General features: G+C 42.2%; 3 protein-coding genes across 5 annotated transcripts in view; 1 reads left to right on the top strand and 2 right to left on the bottom strand.

Annotated features, from left to right (window-relative positions):
* The window catches only part of kcnj14 (potassium inwardly rectifying channel subfamily J member 14), a 46815-nt gene extending 44064 nt beyond the window's left edge, over positions 1-2751 (bottom strand). Inside the window, exon 1 of the mRNA XM_078171594.1 lies at positions 2608-2751. The gene's annotated coding sequence lies outside the window, so the exon portion shown is untranslated. The remainder of the gene's footprint in view (positions 1-2607) is intronic.
* A 91-nt stretch (positions 2752-2842) lies between these two features.
* khdc4 (KH domain containing 4, pre-mRNA splicing factor) lies at positions 2843-12368 on the top strand. 3 transcript variants are annotated; one of them, XR_004502482.2, is made up of 14 exons: positions 2843-2998; positions 3434-3617; positions 5372-5500; positions 5604-5683; positions 5780-5832; positions 5928-6106; positions 6190-6401; positions 6531-6591; positions 7349-7409; positions 7531-7838; positions 7918-8061; positions 8655-8736; positions 10547-10632; positions 11558-11620. XR_004502482.2 is itself a non-coding variant. In XM_033641409.2 (14 exons), exons 1-14 carry the CDS (start codon positions 2970-2972, stop codon positions 11788-11790), a joined length of 1869 nt encoding a protein of 622 aa, XP_033497300.1. In that variant the 5' UTR covers positions 2843-2969; the 3' UTR covers positions 11791-12368. The 3 variants fall into 3 exon arrangements, 2 of the variants coding, with proteins under 2 accessions (XP_033497300.1, XP_033497301.1); XM_033641409.2 differs by having other exon boundaries at positions 8627-8736; positions 11558-12368; XM_033641410.2 differs by lacking the exon at positions 11558-11620 and having other exon boundaries at positions 10547-10689.
* A 198-nt stretch (positions 12369-12566) lies between these two features.
* On the bottom strand, positions 12567-20342 carry LOC117266245 (NADH dehydrogenase [ubiquinone] flavoprotein 1, mitochondrial-like). The gene is made up of 10 exons (XM_033641327.2): positions 20111-20342; positions 18588-18670; positions 18325-18495; positions 18028-18211; positions 17761-17950; positions 15739-15951; positions 15475-15641; positions 15317-15398; positions 12980-13125; positions 12567-12842 (listed from the first exon to the last, which is right to left on the bottom strand). The coding sequence occupies exons 1-10, from the start codon at positions 20192-20194 to the stop codon at positions 12747-12749; spliced, it is 1416 nt and encodes a 471-aa protein (XP_033497218.1). The 5' UTR covers positions 20195-20342; the 3' UTR covers positions 12567-12746.
* Between the last annotated feature and the right edge of the window lie 2771 nt (positions 20343-23113).

The raw sequence follows: 23113 nt of genomic DNA, 5'->3' as shown, positions 1-23113 counted from the left end.
TTGGGCCACTATTGTCATGGTACAAATATAATCCTGTGTACTTGAGGATTTTATTAGCAGCTGCAAGTTAACAGCTCTAAAATGGCTGCACGTGTTCCCGACTACACAACATGTTCTTACTCTTGTCTGTCTTTGCACCGGCTGAACTTCCAGCTCGGGTGGCTCAGTAACTGACCCATCCCAGTGACAGAGTCCCCAGAGGGGAGGACACCTCCTGTCCTGAGGGCTCAGCACCTGTTCTGTGCTGTTCACCCAGTAAAGAGAAAATAATCTGAAAGGAAATATGATTTAACTCCACTATGAATACTGAGCTATTTTATGTCCAAAGGTTTGAGGCCAATTCAAATATATACAAACAATTTTTGCCAAAATCTCATCCGCCCTTGCTTCAAGAGTTCAGAATGTTTAATTTGATCAGTGATGGAAAACGTAATGAAAAGTCCTACTCAACTGCTATATGGTAACATTATTATTATATATTATACATAGTATACTATTAAATTATTACTATGTGCATATGGTGGATATGTGCTGTATGTAATATCTGCATATTATATTGTTTTTGTTATATACACACACAACACATACACAAACTTATACTGTGTAATTATTCTTATATATAATAGCCTATATGTCATACAATTATATCCGCTCATATACATATACATGTACATATACTTATTTATATCCTTTACATTTATACAGTGTAACATTCCTGTGCAATATGTAGCCACCTAATGTGCAATAATATTTATATATTACTATATTTTTACAGTAAAAAATAACACACTGTGTGTCTATTACAGTTACCCTGTCCAACTATCAACCATGGACAAACAGTATCTGTATAAGTAAAAGGTGTATATATTGTATAGATTTTTTTATTATCTTGTTTTTTATTTCATCTAATTTCTATTTTTGTCATATTTTTCCCTTATTTAGCACTCAGTCACTTATCTTTCCTTTTTCCTCGTGCTTCGGACTCCTGAGCTGCTGTAACGTGTGAATTTCTCTGATGTAGGGTTAAGTATAAGATAATATAAGATGAGATAAGCTATCTTATTCTATCTTAATTTATCATATCTAACGTTATCAATACTTTGTTCATAAAATCTACTTTAATGAAAATAAAGGGAGTTAAATGCTAGAAAGAGAGAGTTAAATCCACATGATTTGTAAGGGGAATAATTTCTTGCACCCCTTAAAGTCTTACTGTAAGGTGCGTGGGATCGAGAACTTGTGACTTGAAGAGAACCAAGGAATCCTGCACTACTGCCCATTACTTGAACTCACTTTAGATGTTTTATTTGGTTTTCTTTTCAAGTCAAAGGTAAATATGTAAAATCACAAATTAAGGTATGAAAAGGAAAGTTGATACCACTTTAAACTTGCAGACTATTTACCGAAAATGTCTCCGCAGTTGTTAGGTCAAATTTTTTAAGTCAACTACTTCAATTAAAAAAAAAGCCAACTGTGAAATTTATTATTTCACAAAAGCCATGTTAATTCATGTACAAGGACTGAAAATAATCCATCACTTCCACTCCTGAATAAGAAAGACAAGCAAAACAACTCCAGTCCTAATAGATGAGCATGAACAAAGCCTGTGTTGTGATTGAAAACGAACACCGAGCCTTTTAAAACAAGCCATTTCCTCTTACGTACACATGACACACCTCGATCCTAATCAAACGTTTTGCAGACCGTTGTCAACACCCCACGACACAGGACAAAAGAAATCCAACTAGGAGTGCTGGTTGTTCAATCTATTGATCCATGTCGCCCCCACGCAGCGTGCTCACCTTCCACAGTAACCTGCACCACCTGGCCATGTCTCTGAGCTCCTGGGTGGTCAGTAACTGAACACCTGTACCTGAGTACACGGTGACTCTGTGTAACCCAGAACATCAGAACAGCCTGGGAGCCGGTGGGCTTGATGCTGTGGCCTGTGTCTGCACAGGATGCTGGATGCTGGGGCCTTTAGGGCCTGGCTGTCATCGCAGAGAATAATGCAAGCCTACAGCTCAGACAACCTTCGACCAAGGTCAGGTTGAGAGGTTACGAGGTTTGCAAAAGAGGTGACTATGTTTCTAACTGTTTAAAAGACAATCTGAGGCAGCAAGTCACATTAAAATGCTACAAACACGCCATTGAATTAATAACCTCTACTAGAATTCGTCATTTTGGCCCAGTTGTAGTTGCTTGTCTTTAAGCTGTTGTGTTGTAACTATGCTAATGTGCTGCAATAAATACACCTGTCTTCCTGTCAGTCAACATGCTATGTGACGACTCTATGAACAGGGTTGAGAAGACATTACAGTTAGCCTTTGAAAGAGACTTGTATAATGTTTGTATGACATAAAAACTTTGCTTATATTAAGTTCAAAACTTTAAAATGGCAGGGCATCATGCATTCAACATTAAAGTCAGTTTAGCTAAATGCTAGCTTGCATTTGTTTGCATTCACAGCAAAACCCCTCTGTCCAACACTACAGGACAAACAGGCGACACAAACAAAGTCCTGACACGTGTTTTAAAACTTAATTAAGACATGATTTCTTCCATTTTACAAGTCATTTTAAGAAGAAGGTAACTCTGCTCACCTACCTTTGCCTGTCGTGTAGCATGTCCTGCAGCTCAAGGTTCCTTCCTCCACTGGAAACTTTGATGCCTCCTCTAAAGAAACTCGCCAAGGGTGGCACGGAAGTGATGAAAGGTGGGGACAGGTGAGGCAGCAGCACCACACCTGACCCTTTTTGATGCCCATGATATATTTGCCCTAGTATCTGGCGCCGCCTTGTGGTGTAACCGTCAGGAAGCAACATTAACCGGAGGCGGAAACAGTCAGGTCCGTACAGTAGCAGCGGCTAGCAGCTAGCATACAGCATAGTCTGCTGTGCAGAAGCCGAGGGAGGGTTTTCACGTTTACTTTAACACTGAGAGGACATTTTTCGTTTGACAAGATATTGATGTCATTTTGTGGAACACAAAACGGCGGGTGAGTGTGTGAAAACGGGCTGTTTTATACATTAATGTGGTGTTTGTCCCGCCGCCCAGCTGCCTTCTGTTAGCCGGCTATGCTAACCAACGGTAGCCAGTCTGCAATCATGGCGGAGTGTTGTCGAACTGCTCGGCTCTGCCTAATGCAGTTATCATGTAATTAAGTGTTATAAGCTAACACTGTAAGATCTGTTAGAGTGATGGATTTGGGTTTACCCACATGAATTGTACATGAATGATCACCGGAAGTCAAAATCATAAAGGGAAAAGTCTTACTTCTTGTTTAATTTCCCAAACACCAGTAATAACAGTTAACAGCAGGTGTCTTGACGTAGATTGACTCAGGTTATACTAGCGAAATAAAAGTTTAACTCAGTTCCCCTTTATTTTCCTAATTCTTTCTGTGTTTCTCTGCTTTCTTTCCTCCTCCCAGCCGCCGCAGCAAATGGGACCAGCCCGGCCCGGGCCCAGGCTCCGGTGGGATGGGGGAGGCTGAGGCTGCACCCACCGGGGCTCTGGATGCTGCAGCTGCTGTGGCTGCCAAGATTAATGCTATGCTGGTAGCTAAAGGCAAACTTAAACCCTCTCAGATAGGCACTCCGGGACCACCTGATAAGGTAATAAGGAGCATATTATATGCCTAGTTACTTTCTAAGGAAGTCATCCTTTTAAACCTCATCAGCTCTGATGCAGGACCATCATAGCATGTTAGTAAAGTTGGGATATGTTGATATAGACTGCAGTGTGAGATTATCCTCTATACTTTTAATATAGGGGTATCCAATATTCTGATATGTAACAACTCCAATATAGCCAATTTATTCCCCTACATAATTTTATTGATCATCATATTATGCATGCATACTGTTATCACGATGGCCCTGCAGTAGATAGAGTCATGAAATACCGCACGTTTCAATGTATATAATATTAATTTATTGTGCAAATTAAGAAGAAGCATGTTGATGATACTGAAGACATTCCGATATTATTGTGCATCCCTATTGTAATACCATGGTAGCAATCCATTTAACCTCTCTGATTGAACTAGGCCTGTGTGGCCAATGCTGCAAATCAATTTGATCTACTTTGCCAACCCTAACTGTAGCTAAATCTTTGTTCTGTATAAAGATCTATGAAACCGACATGATGGAAACTACAGCGTCCTTTTCTCATCGTGATATGTGTCACAACATCAGTGCGGTTGTACAAAATGATGTGCTGAATTGCCTAGTTGATGTTTATCACACTGTTTGTATGACAATAGGGTAACAAACTGAAATGGCTTGTTTGCTTTAAAGGGATAGCGCAGACTGTGGTAAGTAGGGTTGTATGAGGTATTTACCCATAGTCAGTATATTACATACTGTGGACATCAGACAGCACAACCCCAGTTTGAAGAAGCAGACCGGAGTCTGACAGAGAGACGAATCAGTGTGCTGCTGTGGAGGGGTCAGCAGCTAAATGTATTTTAGCCACCCAAAAGAAGTCCCACCAGAATATTTTCACTGCTGTACCATAATATCAGACAGTGAATTACACCACATCACTCTCCGAAAACCAGACTCCATTGAGAAAAACCATTTCTTTTAACATTTAACATCGCTGAACACATGAGCGGCCTGCATACCGCAGCCCCAATCACTTATTTTGTTTGATTTATTGAGTGACTCTGGCGTTTCAAAAAGTCACACAATAACATAAACTAACTAAGAGATTGAGGCAGTGGTAGACCAGCAGCTACTGCTAAAATTACAGTTTTTGTCAGTGGAGTCTGGTGACTTTGACGAGAACATAGAACATAGGGGAACCATTAACGGAATGGGCTGCCTGACAGAAAGGTAAAGTGATGAAAACACTCTCAATATAGTGAACTCTTAAGCTGTTGGTGATTTTTTTTGGTAGCTAAATACAAGTTGCTGCTGCCCCCATCCACAGCAGTACATCATACAGAACTATCCCTTTTAAGTATTCATAATTACAGTCTGGGATAAATCTAATATCATTTTTTGTAGTGATAATCAAAAAAACATTTCCAGTAAGTGCAGAGTAATGCTCATAACAAAGATGTTCCAGTATCTTTCTCTGTTAACATTTAATGTTTCCAAGAGCCATCATTATTTTGCAGAACACTAAGTTGTTTGTTACAAATTCTTTGTGTTTGCAAGCACTCCCTTTCTCTTCATTCATAAAAGATGGTATATTCCAGTCACATATTGAGTCAGTTCACCCCAAGCTTGCTGCCTCAATGAGTTTTCTTTAAATATTTTTTTACCAGTATCACAGTGTTAAACACTAAATGATAGTATAGTCTTTGCTCTGATTTATGGACAGTGGTCACATTCATCTCTTGCCTCCCCTCCTCTCTCAGGCTGTAGGTATTGGGAAGCCTCCTGTATCAACGAAGGCCAAGGATGACCTGGTCGTAGCTGAGGTGGAGATCAACGATGTCCCAATCACCTGTCGGAATCTGCTGACACGTGGACAAACGCAGGATGAGGTCAGTAAATAATACGGACAATCATATCTCACAGAATGAAGTTCATCACTAGCCTTGTGGAGTCTTTATTGACATGTTTCTACCTCACATGGTTTGTCTGCAGATCAGTAAAGTGAGCGGTGCTGCTGTTTCAACCAGAGGTCGTTACATGACAGCAGAGGAGAAGGGCAAAGCGCTCCCAGGGTGACTTCTCTCACCTCTCACTTTCAGATACAGATCATAAAAACTTGATGGTTATTTATTTAATATTAACACAACCTTTTTGTTCCTTCCATGCAGCGATCGACCTCTGTATCTGCACGTCCAAGGACAGACTAGAGAGCTTGTCGACAGTCAGTACCATTTCAGACTTACCTCCAGTCAGCTGTGATTAATATCTTTATATATCATGTGATTAGACTGATGGTTTCTTTCCCTCGTTCTCCAGGGGCAGTTAACAGAATCAAGGAGATCATCACCAACGGTGTGGTGAAGGCTGCAACTGCCTCGTCGTCCTCTTCACCCTTCACCCCTAGTGGGGCTCCAGTCACAGTTTACCAGCAACACAACCCACCTCCTCCCTCACTGCCCCCGATCACCCACCACAAACCTCACTTTCAGTCCGGGGTACGACTGTTTACCTGTGTCTTTTTTACATCTAATGAGCTAAGATGATGTTTGTAATTACCTACTTGTCCGTCATTTCGTAGATGCATTATGTTCAAGATAAAATCTTTGTGGGCCTGGAGCACGCTATCCCCGGGTTTGTGGTCAAAGAGCGGGTCGAGGGCCCCGGCTGTTCGTACCTGCAGCACATCCAGGCTGAGACTGGAGCAAAAGTCTTCCTACGAGGAAAAGGATCAGGTTGTTTAGAGCCCGCCTCCGGACGAGAGGCCTTCGAACCTATGTACATTTACATCAGGTGGGTGTTGTCCTGTGAATTAAGACAGACTCTGATTCTCAGAGATGATTCCTGCTTGTGCAATAAACTAGCCACAGTTTTTTTTTCTGTGTGCTCAGTAGAACTAAATGCAGCCTGTTCTCTCCCCAGTCATCCTAAACCAGAAGGACTTGCAGCAGCAAAAACCTTGTGTGAGAATCTGCTTCAGACGGTGAGTAATTTCCTGTTGCAAAATGTTAAACCACAAGACTCTGTCCAGGTCTTTGCTTTTCCATTCTGCTACAATTGACATTGATTATAAGCTTATACGTCTCCAACTGTTTGACTTGTTGTCATGTACTACCATTACTAACTGGTTGGAGGGAGAGCTGGATCACTGACCACAGCTGCTGGCAGTGCAGGGCGCAGTCATTACTGCTGCTGAGAAATCTGTCACAAGTCCAGCTGTCGAAAACACCCACGCAAATCAAAGCAAATGTACCAGGAGTGTACATCTGCTTTGGTACACTAAATTCTTGACTAATCAAATCTGAAGCCATCAATAATTATGATTTAGAAAGTAATAGCACACAAAAAACATAACATGCATTTGCCTGTGGTTTAAATGGTGTCAGATCTGAGCTTGTACAGATGTGCCATTGAGATAAAAAGCTATTAGCATGCATCAGTTACAAAACAGTAGATAGCTGAGTAAGTATTCTGTCTGTTCTACACCACAAGTTTGAGTGGTTTTATCTTCAGCCACAGCTTCCTGCAGAAAATGCATCACAAAGGTAGAAGCTCAGAGTGTGTTTCCTTCTTTAAATCATTTGTAGTGGAACTTATTACTTCTAATTGTAGGTTTATACAACATTTCTTCCATAACACAGTGATATTATGTCACGTTTTTACTGTAGTCTGACTATGATTTTCATATTTTAGTTTTGTGAACCACTAACAAGCCTTACGTACAATGTTTCTCTCTCTAGGTCCATGCAGAATATTCTCGCTTCCTCAATCAAATGAGCTCAATGATGCCAACGCAACAAGGTACAATATTATCGCACTTGATCTGGCAATACACTGTTTTTTTTTACCATTAGCGATCAGTTAGAATTGCACTAGAAGACACTGGAAAAGACTGATTTGATTGTTCCCATTCCTCCTCCAGGCTTTGCGCAGCCTCCAGTGGTGAACGGGATGCCTCCGCAGCCTCCTTACTACCCTCCCGCTGGATACCAGCCAGGCTACGCCATGCCTGTACCGCCACCTCAGCCACAACCTGTCTCTCTACCTTACACTGTCCCACCTCCTATACATCCTGCAGCACCTGCAGGTGTGCCTCCTCAGTACTCCCTCCCCCCTGCCCCTGTCCCCGCACCTGCTCCTGCGCCTGCTCCCACCCACACCCTCGCTCCAGCGCCAGCTCCTGCCCCTGCACCTGCTCCAGCTCCTGCTTCAGGCACCATGCCACCACAGGTAGGACTGAGCCATCAAAAGCACACGTGTATAGCATGCAGAGCAGTAATACTTATGATATGTTTCTTGTTCCCTGCAGACTCTTCCTCCTGTACCTTTTCCTCCATCAGCCGCAGTGCCACCCAAAGCTCCGCCTCCCGCTGCTCCAACCAACCCACCACAGAAGAGACGCTTTACAGAGGAGGTCCCAGACGAGAGGAACAGCGGACTGCTTGGATACCAGGTGATAAACAGCTCCTAAACATTAACAGCGCTTCATCAGTCTGCTGGCTTTTATTTTTCACCCTTGTGGCCCGTTTGTTTTTTTGCCATTTGTTGTTCATGCCTACGCTTTTACCTGAGTGCAGTGTGTGTGAGTGTGTGTGTATGTGTGTGTGTCAGTCACTTAGTTTCATCAGCCAGTCATGTTCAATCTGTGTCATAAGCTGTTCTAATAACGTCACTGTTTGTGATTTATCTACCATCATATCCTTCCTTCAAACGTTTCACATACACTGGTTGAGATGGCATGGCTTGCTGCTTCCTGTTGTTCACCTGCACATTACCTTATCTTTCTACTGGTAATAAGGAGTTTCAGAAACAGGTATCATTAATCCGGATAAGCTTTAAGTATCTTTCTTAGTGCCTGGAGAAAATGTTAGAGTAATCAGACTTATGGTAAGCTATTGACAAAGACAGATTTTTTTTTTACTTTGATGTTGATCTAGTTATTAGTCATGTTAGCGTGTCAGGACAGGGTTTAGTAGAGGATGTCTGCTAATCGCGCCTGTGTGTTTTTCTGCTCATAGCATGGACCCATTCATATGACTAATTTAGGTGCAGGCTTCCCCGTTGGCAACCCGGAGACTACAGGACCTGCTCCACAGAGTTCCTCCGGCCCACCGAGTGAGAGGGACAGGTACACAGAGTTTTGTAATTGGCTCACATTTTATTGAAGGGGACCTATTATGCTTATTTTCAGGTTCATACTTGTATTTGAGGTTTCTGTCAGAACATGTTTATATGCTTTAAAGTTCAAAAAGCAACTTATTTTCCTCATACTGCTCGTGCTGAAACTCCTGTATCCACCCTCTGTCTGAAACGCTTAGTTTTAGTGCCTTCCGCTTAACATTTGTCTCCCGAAAAAGCCTGCCTGCTCCTTTTGGTCAGCATTTATTGGCCTTTTGCATAGAGTTCCTTTGATATCAGTATTGGAAATGCCTTTGATAAAATGCTGTAGTATTGGCGAGCACACAAGTCTATGCACCAATCCGATAAACTTTAAAGTAGTTTCACACCCATGTCCTTTATGTAATTGACTTTCAAAGGGTTTAACCTGAGCCACGCCACACAACAATTATAGCAAGCATTTCACATTCATGCAGTTAGTAGTGCACAGCTATTAATTTTTTTTAGTGATGCAGATCAGCTCTCGGTATTGACCAATATGCATGCTCAGGAATCGTACTGGCAAAGAAAGGTGTCTGATCATGTCTGCCTCTGCATCATCTCTGCACCATTACCTCAGCATGATAGCACTTTGTACCATAAAAACACAATTAATATCTTCACAACCAGACATGTTCCAGCAGGAATATGATCTGAAATCTGAGAGAAATTAAGAACATTGGCAGCCAAGATTACTTGTTTCCCTGACGTTAGCATGTAGCTACATGTAGCAGTGTACTTGCAGCCAGGGAATGACTGTAACAGTGTATAGCAGCACTGTCTACCATGAAAAATTACCAACAAAAGCTTTGAGACCAAATCTTCACAACCAGACATGTTCCAGAAGGAATACAATCCAAAATCTGGGAAAAATTGACAATATCAGCAACCAAGATGACATGTTTCCTTATTGTTAGCATGTAGCTACATGTAGCAGTGTGCTTTCAGCTAGGAAATGTCTCTAACAGAGTATAGCAGCACTCTCTGCTGTGAAAAATCACCAAATAAAAACTTCCGAACACACCTGGACATGTTCAGCAGGCATATGATCCGACTTCTGAGAGAAATTAACAGCAACCAAGATGACATGTTTCCCCGATGTTAGCATGTAGCTACATGTAGCAGTCTACTTGAAGCTAGGAAATGACTCTAACAGAGTATAGTGGCACTCTCTGCTGTGAAAAATCACCAAATAAAAACTTCCAAACACACATGGACATGTTCAGCAGACTTCTGAGAGAAATTAACAGCAACCAAGATGACAAGTTTCCCCGATGTTAGCGTGTAGCTACATGTAGCAGTGTACTTGCAACCTGGGAATGACTGTAACATAGTATAGCAGCACTTCTACCATGAAAAATCACCAGGAAAGCTTCTAAACCAAATGTTGACATCAGCAACCAAGATGACGTTTCTCTGATGTTAGCATGTAGCTACATGTAGCAGTGTATGCAATGTTAACACTTGGAGCAGCGAGCCTGGAGCAGATGGCCATCTAAAGAAATCCATCAAGAGCTGATGTCAGCTTGCCTCTAAATTCAAAAGAAAACTTGAAACAGAGTATTCAAAACAGTCTGAAGCATGAGGTTTTTGCTCACAGCGATTACTTTTGCATACTTACATTCATTGGCCACATTTGACATTAACATCTGACACTGGAACATAATATGTATATGACAGAAAATATGGAAATGCATAATAGGTCCCCTTTAGTCAAATATTAATAGTGTGTAAGGATGATTAGGTGTAGTTAATTCACCATTTCTCTTTGTGCTCTCCAGTCGGCAGCTAATGCCTCCACCGCTGCTGCCTGTGAATGGAGTGAGACCCAGGATGGAGGAGAGAAGGGCACCGCAATGCTCCGTGGGTAAGGGCATTATCCTGTGGACTGACAAAATCCCTGCCCAAATCCAAATCCACAGTGCCTGAGTGTGGACTGCACCCTTTATAGGCTCAGCCTGGATCTGTTCACAGCCTTAATGTAGAGCTGCAGAGAGTAAAATGTAAATCCTCACGCAGGCCACTGGACTGTGTCTACATTTCAGTGGTTTTACTTAAGTTACATAAAGCCCCAAGCAGATGTATCAAGACACATAGTCGGCCCAAAAAGCTTCCTGGATTTGAATAATGAAGTTCTGTGGCAGATTAGACGAACACTCAACTGGGCCTTCTGCTTCTTACGATTCTTGCAGGATTCTGCCGCTGTCACTAGAAATCTCCTGATAGTGAGGCGGAGCTATGACTCATGACCTGACGTCTTTTGTTGTATTGTTCAGTCCTTTTGTAAAGAAGTCTGATAAATCGAGTCGACCTTACCGTCCCGTTCTGATGACATCATCAGTCTGGGGTTGTCTGCAGTTTGTCTGCTTTCCTCACTAACGAGAATCTCTCCTGTTTTTGTGTTTTTCTCTTTTTCTCTGTGTTTTTCTTCTCTTCCATGTATCTCTGGGGCGATTCTGGATTCTGATTGGGGGTGGGGCACGACTCGTCCTGTGACGCTGTCCTGCCGCTCGATTGGACGGCCCCTAACGCTGTCGCTCCCCACCAACCAATGGGTGCTTTCCAATGGCTGCCCCCCCTCTTCTCTACTCTGCTGACAAACTATAATTTAAATCTATTAACTATTTGTTTCTCCCAAAATGTGTTTGGAATAATTAACTTGAACCTGTCTCATGTGAAACATGTTGTCGCTGTTGGGTTTTGTGTGTTTTCCCCCTCCCCTTATTTCTCTCTCCTCCCCTCCAAATGTGCTTCCTCTCTCTTTCCTTCTGCTTCCCCTCTTCATCTCTCAGAACCCTCAGTGAAGAGATTGAAAACTGGCTTGGTGGCGTACACTGGCGACTCCTCTGATGAAGAGGAAGACCACTCAACCTCCAAAGCCTCAGGGCCAGGTAACCCTGGAGCAGTCCCCCCCACCTCCGCCTCCTTAGGCTGGACACAGGGCTATCGCTGCCCCCCTCCACCACCCCCTCGTGCTAAAACACAGCCACAGCAGCAGTCTATGCCATTCTGGATGGCACCTTAAAACAGGAAAGATCTGAACTCCCTCAGTGCTTTGTCCCGAGTCTTACCGGATATCCACCCAAACTGAGCCTGTCTTTTTCCACCATGCATTCATCACACGGATGACTCTTAACAGCAACATTATTTTAGTACTTTGGGTCCAAATGGACGTGCTTATGTTTTGGAAAACTACTGTTTGTTTCTTTTGGTGCACACATTATAGTTTGAAGATGAACATTTGCAGGACTGATACTCCAAACTATTTTGTGGATGTATAGCTGGTCAGATGAGCGATTTCTGCCTTCAGGTTTATGTGGATTGGTTTGACCACCGACGCCAGGTGAAGTGTTTGAATATAAAACAATCTCATAAGGCAATGATGTTGCACATCACCGACCACTTTTCATTTTATCCCAAGTACAGCTTTCTGTACTCTGTCACCTCCTTTGCTTTCCTTTCTCCCCGTCCGAGTCTGTGACGTCATTCTTTCCTATTCTGGTCTTTTTGTACAGATCATGTTGGACTAATATGTAGTAAACCTATTGAATTTATTTCATGCTTTTATGAAATAAATAAACTTAATTTATTGCTGTGTTTTGAGCTTTGTGATTCTTCATTAGATGTTTTTTCCTCAAAGTCTGTTCAGAGACGGAGTCGGTCACATCTGTCCACAGCTCTGCCTGCCAAAATACATACTGGTTTAAGTGACCAACTTGCTGCAGAATAACATGACAAAAATAAACCACTTACCCTCTCATGAAAACCCTTGAAAGAACATGTCGCCTATGAGGGATTGGCAATGATCATAGTTTTTAAAGTTGGGAGAAATTTTAATTTTAAGCAGAAGAACTTGCAGTGTGAATTCTTAAATAGTACAGAATTACTTTGATATCTAAAAACTATATTAAAAAATAGTATACACAATGCCGTACAGTACAATGAGCTAGTGTTGCTGTTGAAATGGACCCCTGCACAGTTTCAGATCATCTCAATCACCGGCTCTCTCGGAGGGTTTTTCTTGTTATACTGAGCGATGCGGCTCTCCATGACGGGCCTGAAGTGGCGGATCAGTCCCTGTAGATGAACAGTGAAAGATGAAGGAGGATAAAGAGGCTTGTTAAAATGTAAATTAGCACTTGTTTTAACTTAGTAACCACAGTCTATGTTTCATTCTCAGCTTCCTGTATTCATAGGGTCTAAAAAACAGTCACCTGCACAGGCCAGGCAGCTCCGTCTCCCAGGGCACAGATGGTGTGTCCCTCTATCTGTTTGCTCAGCTCCCAGATCATGTCGATCTCTGAAGCTGCTGCTTCTCCTCGAACAAACCTCCACATCATTTTGTCCATCCAGTCGACTCCTTAGGGAGGGGACGCAGACAGGGAAGATAATGACAACAAGTCATAAGTACTCACTGAAATGAAAGCACCATGAACTTATAACAATATTATGACCTAGCACAGGTCCTCTGACAAACAGCCACATGAAGAGAATAAATGAGCACTTTTCTTTTGGTATTTAAGTGCATTTAGTTTTTTATACCAACTCATTTTTTCTTGTTATATTTTGAATGCTGGGTTTTTACATGTAACAGAGTATTTTTACATTACAGTAGTGTTTCTTCTATCTGCATATCTCTTCTTATCTCTTCTTCTACCTAAGATCTCAGTGCTTCACCGCCACAGAGGTAATACGTGAGTAGTAAGGGCGGAACGGTTCTGAAAGTGAAACTGAAACCACGATACAAACGTCCACAGAATCATGCTGCAGTTACATCCCTTGTGGCAAAGGGTAACCTAGATATTTTCCTGTTTAACCATGTTTCTGTGCCCAAGTGACTGGTGGAGACAAAAGTGGTCTAGTATTGAGCAAGAGGACAGTAGCCAGCAGCAGCAAAACATGCCGCAATGTAATCCCTGTGTCTACTAAAAGTGTTTGTTTTTTGCCACTGACAGGCTCAGATTGATATTTGAAATGTCTTATAACATTATAGAAAGGATTCCTACAGAGATAGACCTTTGTGTTAATGTGAAAGAATCCTTTTGTTTAACCGGACATGAAATCGCTATTTTCTAAACCCACCAGAGTCAATTCAACTTAATTTAAAGTAGACAGAAGCAAAATAAAACTCACAAATGTAAAGATATGTCATATGTCATATGTCATGTCATAGGCTGCCTCTGTATACATGTAAATAACTTCTTTTTGGTGGGTTTGGTGATGCCGATTTTGGGGCTGTTTCTGGTTAAACAAAAAGTATCTTACTTTTTAACAATAAGGTCTATCCCTGTAGGGATCCTTTCCCGTAATGTTGTGAGAGACCTATAGTAATCTGAGCCTGTCAGTGGCAAAAGCAAACACTTTTAGTGGACGTAAATTGATGGTGCTCTGTTGCCTGAATTGCAGTTGGTTTAGCCCAATGGTCAGCAACCTTTACTATCAAAAGAGCTATTTTAGCACCAAGAAATAAAATAAATAAATAAAAAAAAAATGTCTGGAGCCACAAAACATATTTGAGTCTTTTTGTGAAGGTAACACAGACTATTGCGTCTACAATAGCCTATCAACATTACTAAAAGGTCTTAATGAGCATTGATTAATATGGTTTAGCACAAGGTGGTTAGTCAGTGCAGGGCAGTTTATGAACATTTGGTAATAGTTGGTGGTGAAAGCAAATTAATCTGTCTCCATTTTCCTCTGAGACTGTTGCATTTTTGGGTTTGGAGTCCAGAGCTAGCCTCGCAAGGGAGATTCAAGACTAGCTGCCACCACTGAGGTTCATTTAGATGAAACCTTGCAACATTTAGAGGAGAAGGTGCCTTTTTTCTTTAATTCTGTGTATAGACTACACATTTTTACAGTTAGAGAAAGTATGAATTTCGTAAGGCCTACAATGATAAATAAAAATCAAAATGTAAAAAAAACAATATTCACTTCCATATGATTTGATATTTTTAAAGCCACATGGAGCCACTGGAGAGGAGTTAAAGAGCTACTTATGGCTCCAGAGCTGCCCACCCCTGGTTTAGCCTCTGCTGTCTGCATTTATCTCACACAATACTGGACAAAATTCAAAAACTGTACCCATTCGTCACTTCGGCACAAAAACATGGGACAGTGGGGGTCCAGGTTGGAATATGCCAAAGTTACCCTTTAACTGTAACAGGAACAATTATGGCCCATGTGCCAGTGTTGAATTAAGTTACATTTTTCATCATAAATAAACTTCTTTTTTTTTTTTTTTTTTTGCTTGTTTGGCTTCCCTGTTGTATCGATAACATACCAAACTGTGAACTTTGTATACTTTTAACCTGTAGTGGGTAGAAAACGCTTAGGGGAGCTCTGATTTTAGCTTGCAGGTACTAATACCATTATATTCATGATGACTTTTCATTACCTATCTCACCGAGGTTTTCTGGATGTGCATGTGATTATTCTAGCCTACTAAAGCGAGCCACAGCAAAAGTAGAGTTGAACAGAGACAGTGTTGTGTCAGATAAACTCACTGCGTGATGACTTCATTGTGTTGAGTGTATTGTGCAGTTCCTCACCTTCCCTGCAGGGGGTGCACTGGCCACAGCTCTCATGTTTGTAGAACTCAACCAGGCGTGCGATGGCTCGGATCACATCAGTCTGAGGGAAACACACGATTCTCAGAATATCTTTCCAAACTGATGGTGAAGTGTATTTTGTTATGTACATTATTTACCGATTTATCCATAACTATGACAGCAGCAGTTCCCAGTGCCGTCTCTGCACGGACCAGGTCATCAAAATCCATCAAAACATCATCACACACGTGCCGAGGGATGATGGGAGTGGAGGACCCCCCTGGGATCACTCCTAATAGATTGTCCCAGCCGCCCCTCACTCCTCCTGCACCAATCACACGACAAGACAGAGGAAGTCATGTCAGCATCTTGTTAAGTAAACCAACATCAACACAGAAGGGGGAGTGTAAACACACACACACCTGCGTGTCTCTCTATTAGCTCCCTCAGAGGAATAGACATCTCCTCCTCCACGGTGCATGGTGTGTTCACGTGACCGGAGATGTTGAACAGCTTCGTCCCAGAGTTCCTCTCTCTCCCAAAGCTGGCGAACCAAGCTCCGCCACGACGACAGATCGCAGGTGCCACAGCAACCGTCTCCACGTTGGAAACTGTCGTCGGGCATCCAAACACCCCTGAAAGGAGAGAGATGAAGCTGTGAACAATCACTTCAGGACTGTGCTAACAATATAACCATATGTTGCAATTTCCTAAACCACAATTAACCCCAGCAGGAAACTAGTGATGAGCAAAACATGAACGAACAAATCTTTTTGAATGACTCTTTTTAGTGTCCAGTATGTACTAGGTCAGCCTGTCGAACATGAATATGTGAGTGCTCATGAATCCCTGACGTGTCCCACTTGCCAGCTCGTTGTTATCACACTTGATGGTCAATGGTCAATCGATGGTCATTCTTCCAATTTCGGAGTGTTCGTGAACTTTAAGTTGTAATGTGGAAACAACAGCGACAGAATGTTGGTCAGCAACATTTCTGTAGCATCATATTGAGCTTACATAGCACTACCTACATACAAATGGGATCCTGAATCAATGCATTAATAAGAATATTTTATTTTTATTAATCTAAAATGATGACTGGTGATGCATTGATGAGAAGTTTTGTGGGGTGGGCAGCGCTAGCTATCGGACATGCATGTGCTATAAAGTCACAGAAACTGACGCTGTGCTTTACGCACAGAGTATCAAAACTTGAAAGGTTCGACAGGTTCAATACATTTCTATGTATCAACTCAAAGGAACCGATACTGTAAAAAAAATCAGTCCGCCCATCAGATGTGGATGTATAAAGAGAACTGGATACAGCAATGGAGACAGGGCACTGTCCACTCCGATGAAAGTTGCTAAGTGGCGCATGAGGCCAAAAAAGTTCAAGTTCATATAAAATGATCCAGATAATCTGCTCCACACTGTGTGAGTTATAGAGTAGGTGCACTAAAGCAGGGGTGTCAAACATACGGTCAGAGGGCCAGAACCAGCCCGCCAAAGGGTCAAATCCGACCAACTAGATGATTATACATACCTAATGTTGATGCACTTCAGCATCGCATTCGGAGATACGGAAAAAAGGATGAGCTTGGTCAATTCTAAGACTTTGAAGAATGTTTGCAATAGTATGGAAACCTTTTGTACTCCAGGCCAGACATGAAAATGGGAGTGAGAAGAGAATAGTTATTAAAGATTGGGCTATTTTGATGCCATTTATATGTACTGTAGATTCCTTCTCAGCAAGATGTCATATTGACAAAAGGAAACTCATTATGGGGCCAAGCTGTAGTTTAGCTGGTTTTAAAAGGACAGCTGTGTAAATTCTTGTTGAGTTCTTTCTTGAAAGAATTTAAAATATGTACTGCAGCTCTCTTTAGATTTTTATTAACACGGAGGGGCTTAAATACTGCCTCAGAGGCTTTTCCAGTGGATGAACATATTCAGAATGTATGTCTTAACACTTAAAAAAGGGAAACATTTGAAAGGTCGATATTTTCAGGTTATTTCGCTGTGATTTCACTGGTTCAGCCCACATTAGATCAAATTGGGCTGTATGTGGCCCCTGAACTAAAACAAGTTTGACACCCCTGAACTAAAGACTACCACTGGCAGAGCCGGCTACTTCCAATTTAGCGGTCCACTAACTTGAATAGGAATAAAATGATTCAATCATGCTGCTCTTCTAAACTTTCAAAATGTGATGGAACCAAATGGATCAAATGCCAATACTGAAATGGGTCATTTCACAGGGGTTGTGAAGCTCAAAAAATTTATCCACTGATTTACAGATGTCTCTTTCACTATGTAAGTCAAAGAGAAAAAGTCTTTTGGGCCACAGGACATCAAGTGACAGACACAATTGAACTGTTTGGCCTCTATGAAAACTGGCTTCCAAGTCCGACACACTTCCTGTGGGCCTGATCAGTACGCCTCACCTATGTCTGCAGGGAATGGCGGTTTGAGCCTGGGCTTCCCTTGTTTGCCTTCAAGAGACTCGATGAGGGCTGTCTCCTCCCCGCAGATGTAGGCTCCGGCTCCCCGCATCACAAACACATCAAAGTCATACCCAGATCCGCAGGCATTCTTCCCTATCAGCTTTGCTTTGTACGCCTCATTGATAGCCACCTGAAGGGTACAAACACAACATATGAGTTACACAGCCTCTACAGAGTAAGGATTTACCCATCTGTGCCTCTGCATACCTGAAGATTTGATGACTCGTTGTAAAACTCTCCTCTGATGTAGATGTACGCAGCACGAGCACCCATGGCTCTCCCAGCGATCAGACAGCCTTCTATTAGTTTATGAGGGTCGTGACGCATTATCTCACGGTCTTTACATGTCCCTGGCTCCCCCTCATCAGCGTTCACCACCAGGTACTTTGGCCTTTGGACACGGGAAAGAAGGACACACTCAATACACTGATGCAGCACCGCAGTCTCATTACTGGTGTGGACAGTAATGCTAAAGTGGCTCTGACAAATGTCTCTTGTTCCCACCTGCCACCACTGGGTTTGTTCATGAAGCTCCACTTCATGCCAGTGGGGAAGCCTGCTCCTCCTCTGCCTCGAAGCCCGGAGATTTTCACCTCGTTCAGGATCCAGTCGGGTCCCTTCAGGATGATCTCTTTAGTCTTGTACCAGTCTCCTCGTTTGAGGGAGCCCTTGAGTCTGACAGGAAGAAGAAGAGAGATAAACAACTGGGTTTCAGATGATAAGAGACTGGAAGAAATGGTTTTACCATTTATTTTTATTTTTCTTACCTCCAGTCATGCCGGCCATATAAGTTGGTGAATATCCGGTCTTCGTCACTCAGAGGGCCAAACTTGGTCTTTTTTGGCTTCACCTAGTGACAGAGAGGAAGATAAAAGAAAAGTGACTGCCGAAGCCTCCATGATGGATGCACAAAAAATAGAGCTGTTATTACAATTATTTTTCATTATCATTTAACCATTTTGTCTATAACATATGCCCTGTTATACATCTCCACAACCCAATGTGACATCTTTTTTGTATGATCAGCAGCAGAAAGCCCCAAAATATCCAGTTTAATATCATTTATGACAAAGAAAAGCATCAAGTTGTCAAATAATTGGCAATTAATTTTCTGTCAATCGACTAATTATGTCTATGTAGACATAGCTTATGTTATTACAACCCTGACAAAATAGTACCAGCTAGAATACAAACCATTTGAAAATACATGAGGCCTCACATATGTTTTGCTTTACATGTAAAGACATGGCGGCACTGTGTTTCAGTGGTTTGCACTGTCGCCTCACAGCAAGAGGCTTCCTTCTGTGTGGAGTCTGCAAATTCTCCCCGTGTCAGCGTGGGTTTTCTCCACGTACTCCGGCTTCCTCCCACAGTCCAAAGACATGCAGGTTAACTGGTGACTCTAAATTGTCTGTAGGTGTGAATGTGAATGTGAATGGTTGTCTGTCTCTGTGTCAGCCCTGTGATAGTCTGGCGACCTGTCCAGGGTGTACCCCACCTCCTCTCGCCCTATGTCAGCTGGGATAGGCTCCAGCGACCCCGCAACCCCAACAGGATAAGTAGTTATGGAATATGAATTAACTGGTGCAAAGACATGGAAATTTTGGTTCAAAGTTTAGCTATGAGGAGCTTTAATTCATATATGACTTAGTAGGTCTGATTTCTTTGAATTTTTTTACATTTGGGCAAATTAACGTTAATGCTTTCAGGGAAAAAGCATGTTTTTTAATCACCACTGTATGTTTAAAGAAATTAAAAACACCTTGTGACAGCATCTGGCACATCACAGTATCCAAACAGACCCAATAAAACAAACATCTTGAGAACAGCACTAAATTAATTTAGCTTGTGGGACTCACAGCCTGTTGAAACCATGTAATAATACACTGACAGTACTTAAAATGTGGTAACAGTTGTCATGCTCTGCAATGTTATGAAAACATCTTAAAGGTCCACAAAACATCACTGAATATAGGTCTACGTTTTTAGTAGTCTACTATAAGTGACAATAAAAACGTGTGCCTTATATTTTTATATCATATAGAACAATGAGAAAGTAATTTGACCCAAAATCAAAGTGCTGGAGTGCTGCTGGATGATCTCCTTATGACTGAAACTCAGGTGCAACGTGTCAAATCTCTGGCATGACTGTATGTGAAAGTAGGACGGTAGGCCGGTGTGCTGAGTTTTACATTTTACTGCAGAGTGCATGACTATATATTTTGCAGCGTGTATATTTTTGCAGTGTGTACATTTTGCAGTGTGTGTTGCAGTGTGCATGCAGGCCTACCTGCGGCTGTGCAGCAGTGCTGTAGGTCAGCCGCGGTGTCACCTGACGCGTCACAGCGCCCCACAGCATCCGCCGAGGCAGCATCCTGCAGGAGACACACACTGGCTCCAGCTCTCCTCAGATAGTTTTATGGTCCAAACCTTTTCCTCTCGGAGTCTCTGTTTGACTCCTCATACGATCAGATCGATCCGAGAAACCTCCGCTGTTACAGGAGCTGCACTGCGGGGCCTGCTGGTTCAGCTTAATTAACCTAAGAGGATTAAAGATCTACGTCACATCCTACCTCAGCTGCCAGTGCTGCTGCCGACAGGTGCCCGATCTTTCACAGGTGTGCGCGCGCGTGCACACACAAACTGGCAGTTAATTGTTGAGTATCAGGGTCACTGAGAGGAGCTGTAATCAGGGGACATGGTGCATGATTCACAGGGTTATAAATGGATTGTTAATGTGATGATAATGTCTATAAATAGCCTTTGACTGAGACCCATTTGACACCTGGCCTTTTTAACAGCAGGCATTTTAACTTGTCCTAAAAACACAGGTGTGACTAAAGACATTAACGATGGCTCTGTGCTATTAAAGTGTCCCATTAAACCAGTAAACTGTGACAGTGAGCCAGCGTGTGCGATATTAGGACCCTGAAACTGAAGCAGCGAAATTAAATTAGCCATAGCTAACCGTGTGATTCACACTTTTGCTTTTCCAACTGTGACGTGTCAAAACGTTTGCAGAGAAAAGGCCTATTTCGTTCAGATTTTTTCCATTCAGAGACAATGAGACTCTTAGAGAACAATTAATAATGTGTTTAAAGGAGCTCTGTGTGAAATTCAGTGTACGAGTTGTCTGCACACGGTTCTCAACATGGAGGTTGCTGAGTCGGCGGCTAGCAGCTAACATTGCTTACTCCATAAACAGCACTAAACAACAGCAGCAGTGCCGACAGAGCTGCATATTCTGATACTCTCTCTCCTCAATCTTCCCTCTTGGTCCAAAAGCATTTCCTTATTCCAAGTTTGGATTTTAAGCATGTTTTCTCATGACTTGTCCCAAGTTAGTATCCTGGTTTCCATCAATGCGGCCCTCTGCCTTCTCGATTTGTGGTTTGTTTTGTTGAGGTTGTCTTTAATAACCAACAGCTGGCAGTCAGTTTCTTTTCTGAAGTCTTGTATTTACTGTAGAGTCCTCTCTAAAGTCACCTTTTTGTTAGCTTTCTGCCGTCTGCCATCTTTCCCATTAGCATGTTGCTCTGCACCTAACAATATTTTTCTTACTTTTTACTCTTGTTTCCATCGCTATCCTGCTATATTGAATGGGGTTTATTTGCTGGTTAACAGGACATTTTAAGATTCTGTTGAAGGAGGCCGTGATCTAAGCTGCCATCTTGGGTGGTGGCCGACAGAGCTAACAGTAGCCATGTTTCCATCAGCCTGTTTAGATACGCATCTAGCATTATCGCATCGGAAAATTATGATGGAAACGCCAAAATTCGAATTAAAATCCCCTGATTCGCACAAACTAAAATACGCTCGCTTTAGCCAGGTTTTGGTTAATTCAAAAAAATGTTGATTTGCAAAACGGGGATTAAGTCATGACGTAGCGCACCTCTCTCCATGGTGATATTCACACTCCGGGTCGGGAAGGCGGTAATGCATTTACAAGCTGGTTGCCAACCGCCAGAAAACGTAGAAGAAGAAGAATGCGAGACTTGTTTTGTTTCCGGTTCTGCGGAAAACTCGCGCAAGTTCGTAGTTTTCACCAAAGTCCATACATTTAATAGAAACACACAGGATTCGTATTTCTTTTAATGCGCATTTCCCAATGATTCGAATAACTTTTGGATGGAAACATAGCTAGTGTTAACCACAGTGAAACCAGAGGTGGGCGCTATGCTTCCATGACAACGCCCTCCTGATATCAGCGGTAAGAGTCGTATGGGCACAGTGCAAAGCAGCAGCAATGAGCTAGCAAGTGGGCTACACACATACACAAACATGCAAACATTACCACAACAAACCACAGAGAAGCTTAGCTTACAACACTCACAAGGAATGCAGCTTCCTTCTGCTCAGGATGCTATCACTCCACTGTATCTTTACATAGCAAATAGCAAAGGTAGGACCGAGTCATTGTTTTGGAAGTTCCAAGTCTTTGCATTCAAGTCCAAAGTCTTGAACTTTGAGTTTTGAGTCCCAAACAAGTCACAGTGTGCTCTTCACCGAATGTAATGGCATTTTAACAAAGGAGTAATATATTAAATGTACAAAAATAAGGGTGCCAGGTGGCTTACTGGAAAGAGCAGGTGTCCCATATACGAAGACAATGTCTGAGCCACAGCGGCCATGGCCTTGATTCCAGCCTGCAGCCCTGTGCTGCATCCACTCGGTCTCTAACCCTTTCATGCTTAGATTGTCCCATGCCATAAAGCCACAAAAAAATGGATGCTTTGAAAACTGGTTTGTCAAAAAAAGCTATTTAGATGTTAAGCTGATGTTAGCTTAGCATTAGCTAACTATGTTAGCCTTGACTTATCAGTATTTATGCAACTTAAAATGTACTAAGTTGAAAGTTGTTGCAGCTCCGTCTATAGGTCTCAACCTGTACATTTTGCATACTGCACTTATTTTTTTTGTGGTCCACCACATATTTTTTTGTACATAAATCCAAACTTGTGCTCAGTAACATAATGTTAGTTCTTCATGGTTCTTTCCTGCAACTTCAGTGCTGTTGGATCAGTTTAAACAAAGTAGATCTGGCGAATTAATTGTCGACATGCTGTGAATAAAAACTGTTAATGTTTACTGATTCGGCAAATGAAAGGAAATCATACTGATTTGTGGCACACTTTTTAAATAAACATTTTAGTATTTGGGCTTTGGAGAAGGTGTAAAGTATTTTCAAGTCCAAAGGCTCAAGTCGAAGCGGAGTCATGAGTCATTGGTGATAAGGCACCCATGGAGCTTGACTGGGCTGATATGATTGCACACTATTAGCTTATCACATATG

This window comes from Epinephelus lanceolatus, chromosome 10 (assembly GCF_041903045.1).
Source record: "Epinephelus lanceolatus isolate andai-2023 chromosome 10, ASM4190304v1, whole genome shotgun sequence".
NCBI lineage: Eukaryota > Metazoa > Chordata > Actinopteri > Perciformes > Serranidae > Epinephelus > Epinephelus lanceolatus.
The sequence above is the reverse complement of the archived record's forward strand: the minus strand, read 5'-3'. Positions and strand labels throughout refer to the sequence as shown.

Excerpts from the sequence above, each read along its gene's own strand:
- khdc4 (XM_033641409.2), top strand. The coding sequence starts at position 2,970 with ATGTCATTTTGTGGAACACAAAACGGCGG. Across the intron at positions 5,684-5,779 it reads AAGGGCAAAGCGCTCCCAGG|CGATCGACCTCTGTATCTGC; the intron begins GTGACTTCTCTC and ends CCTTCCATGCAG. Across the intron at positions 5,833-5,927 it reads GACTAGAGAGCTTGTCGACA|GGGCAGTTAACAGAATCAAG; the intron begins GTCAGTACCATT and ends CTCGTTCTCCAG.
- LOC117266245 (XM_033641327.2), bottom strand. The coding sequence starts at position 20,194 with ATGCTGCCTCGGCGGATGCTGTGGGGCGCTGTGACGCGTCAGGTGACA. Across the intron at positions 15,642-15,738 it reads GCTAATAGAGAGACACGCAG|GAGGAGTGAGGGGCGGCTGG; the intron begins GTGTGTGTGTGT and ends TGATTGGTGCAG. Across the intron at positions 12,843-12,979 it reads GAGCTGCCTGGCCTGTGCAG|GGACTGATCCGCCACTTCAG; the intron begins GTGACTGTTTTT and ends GTTCATCTACAG.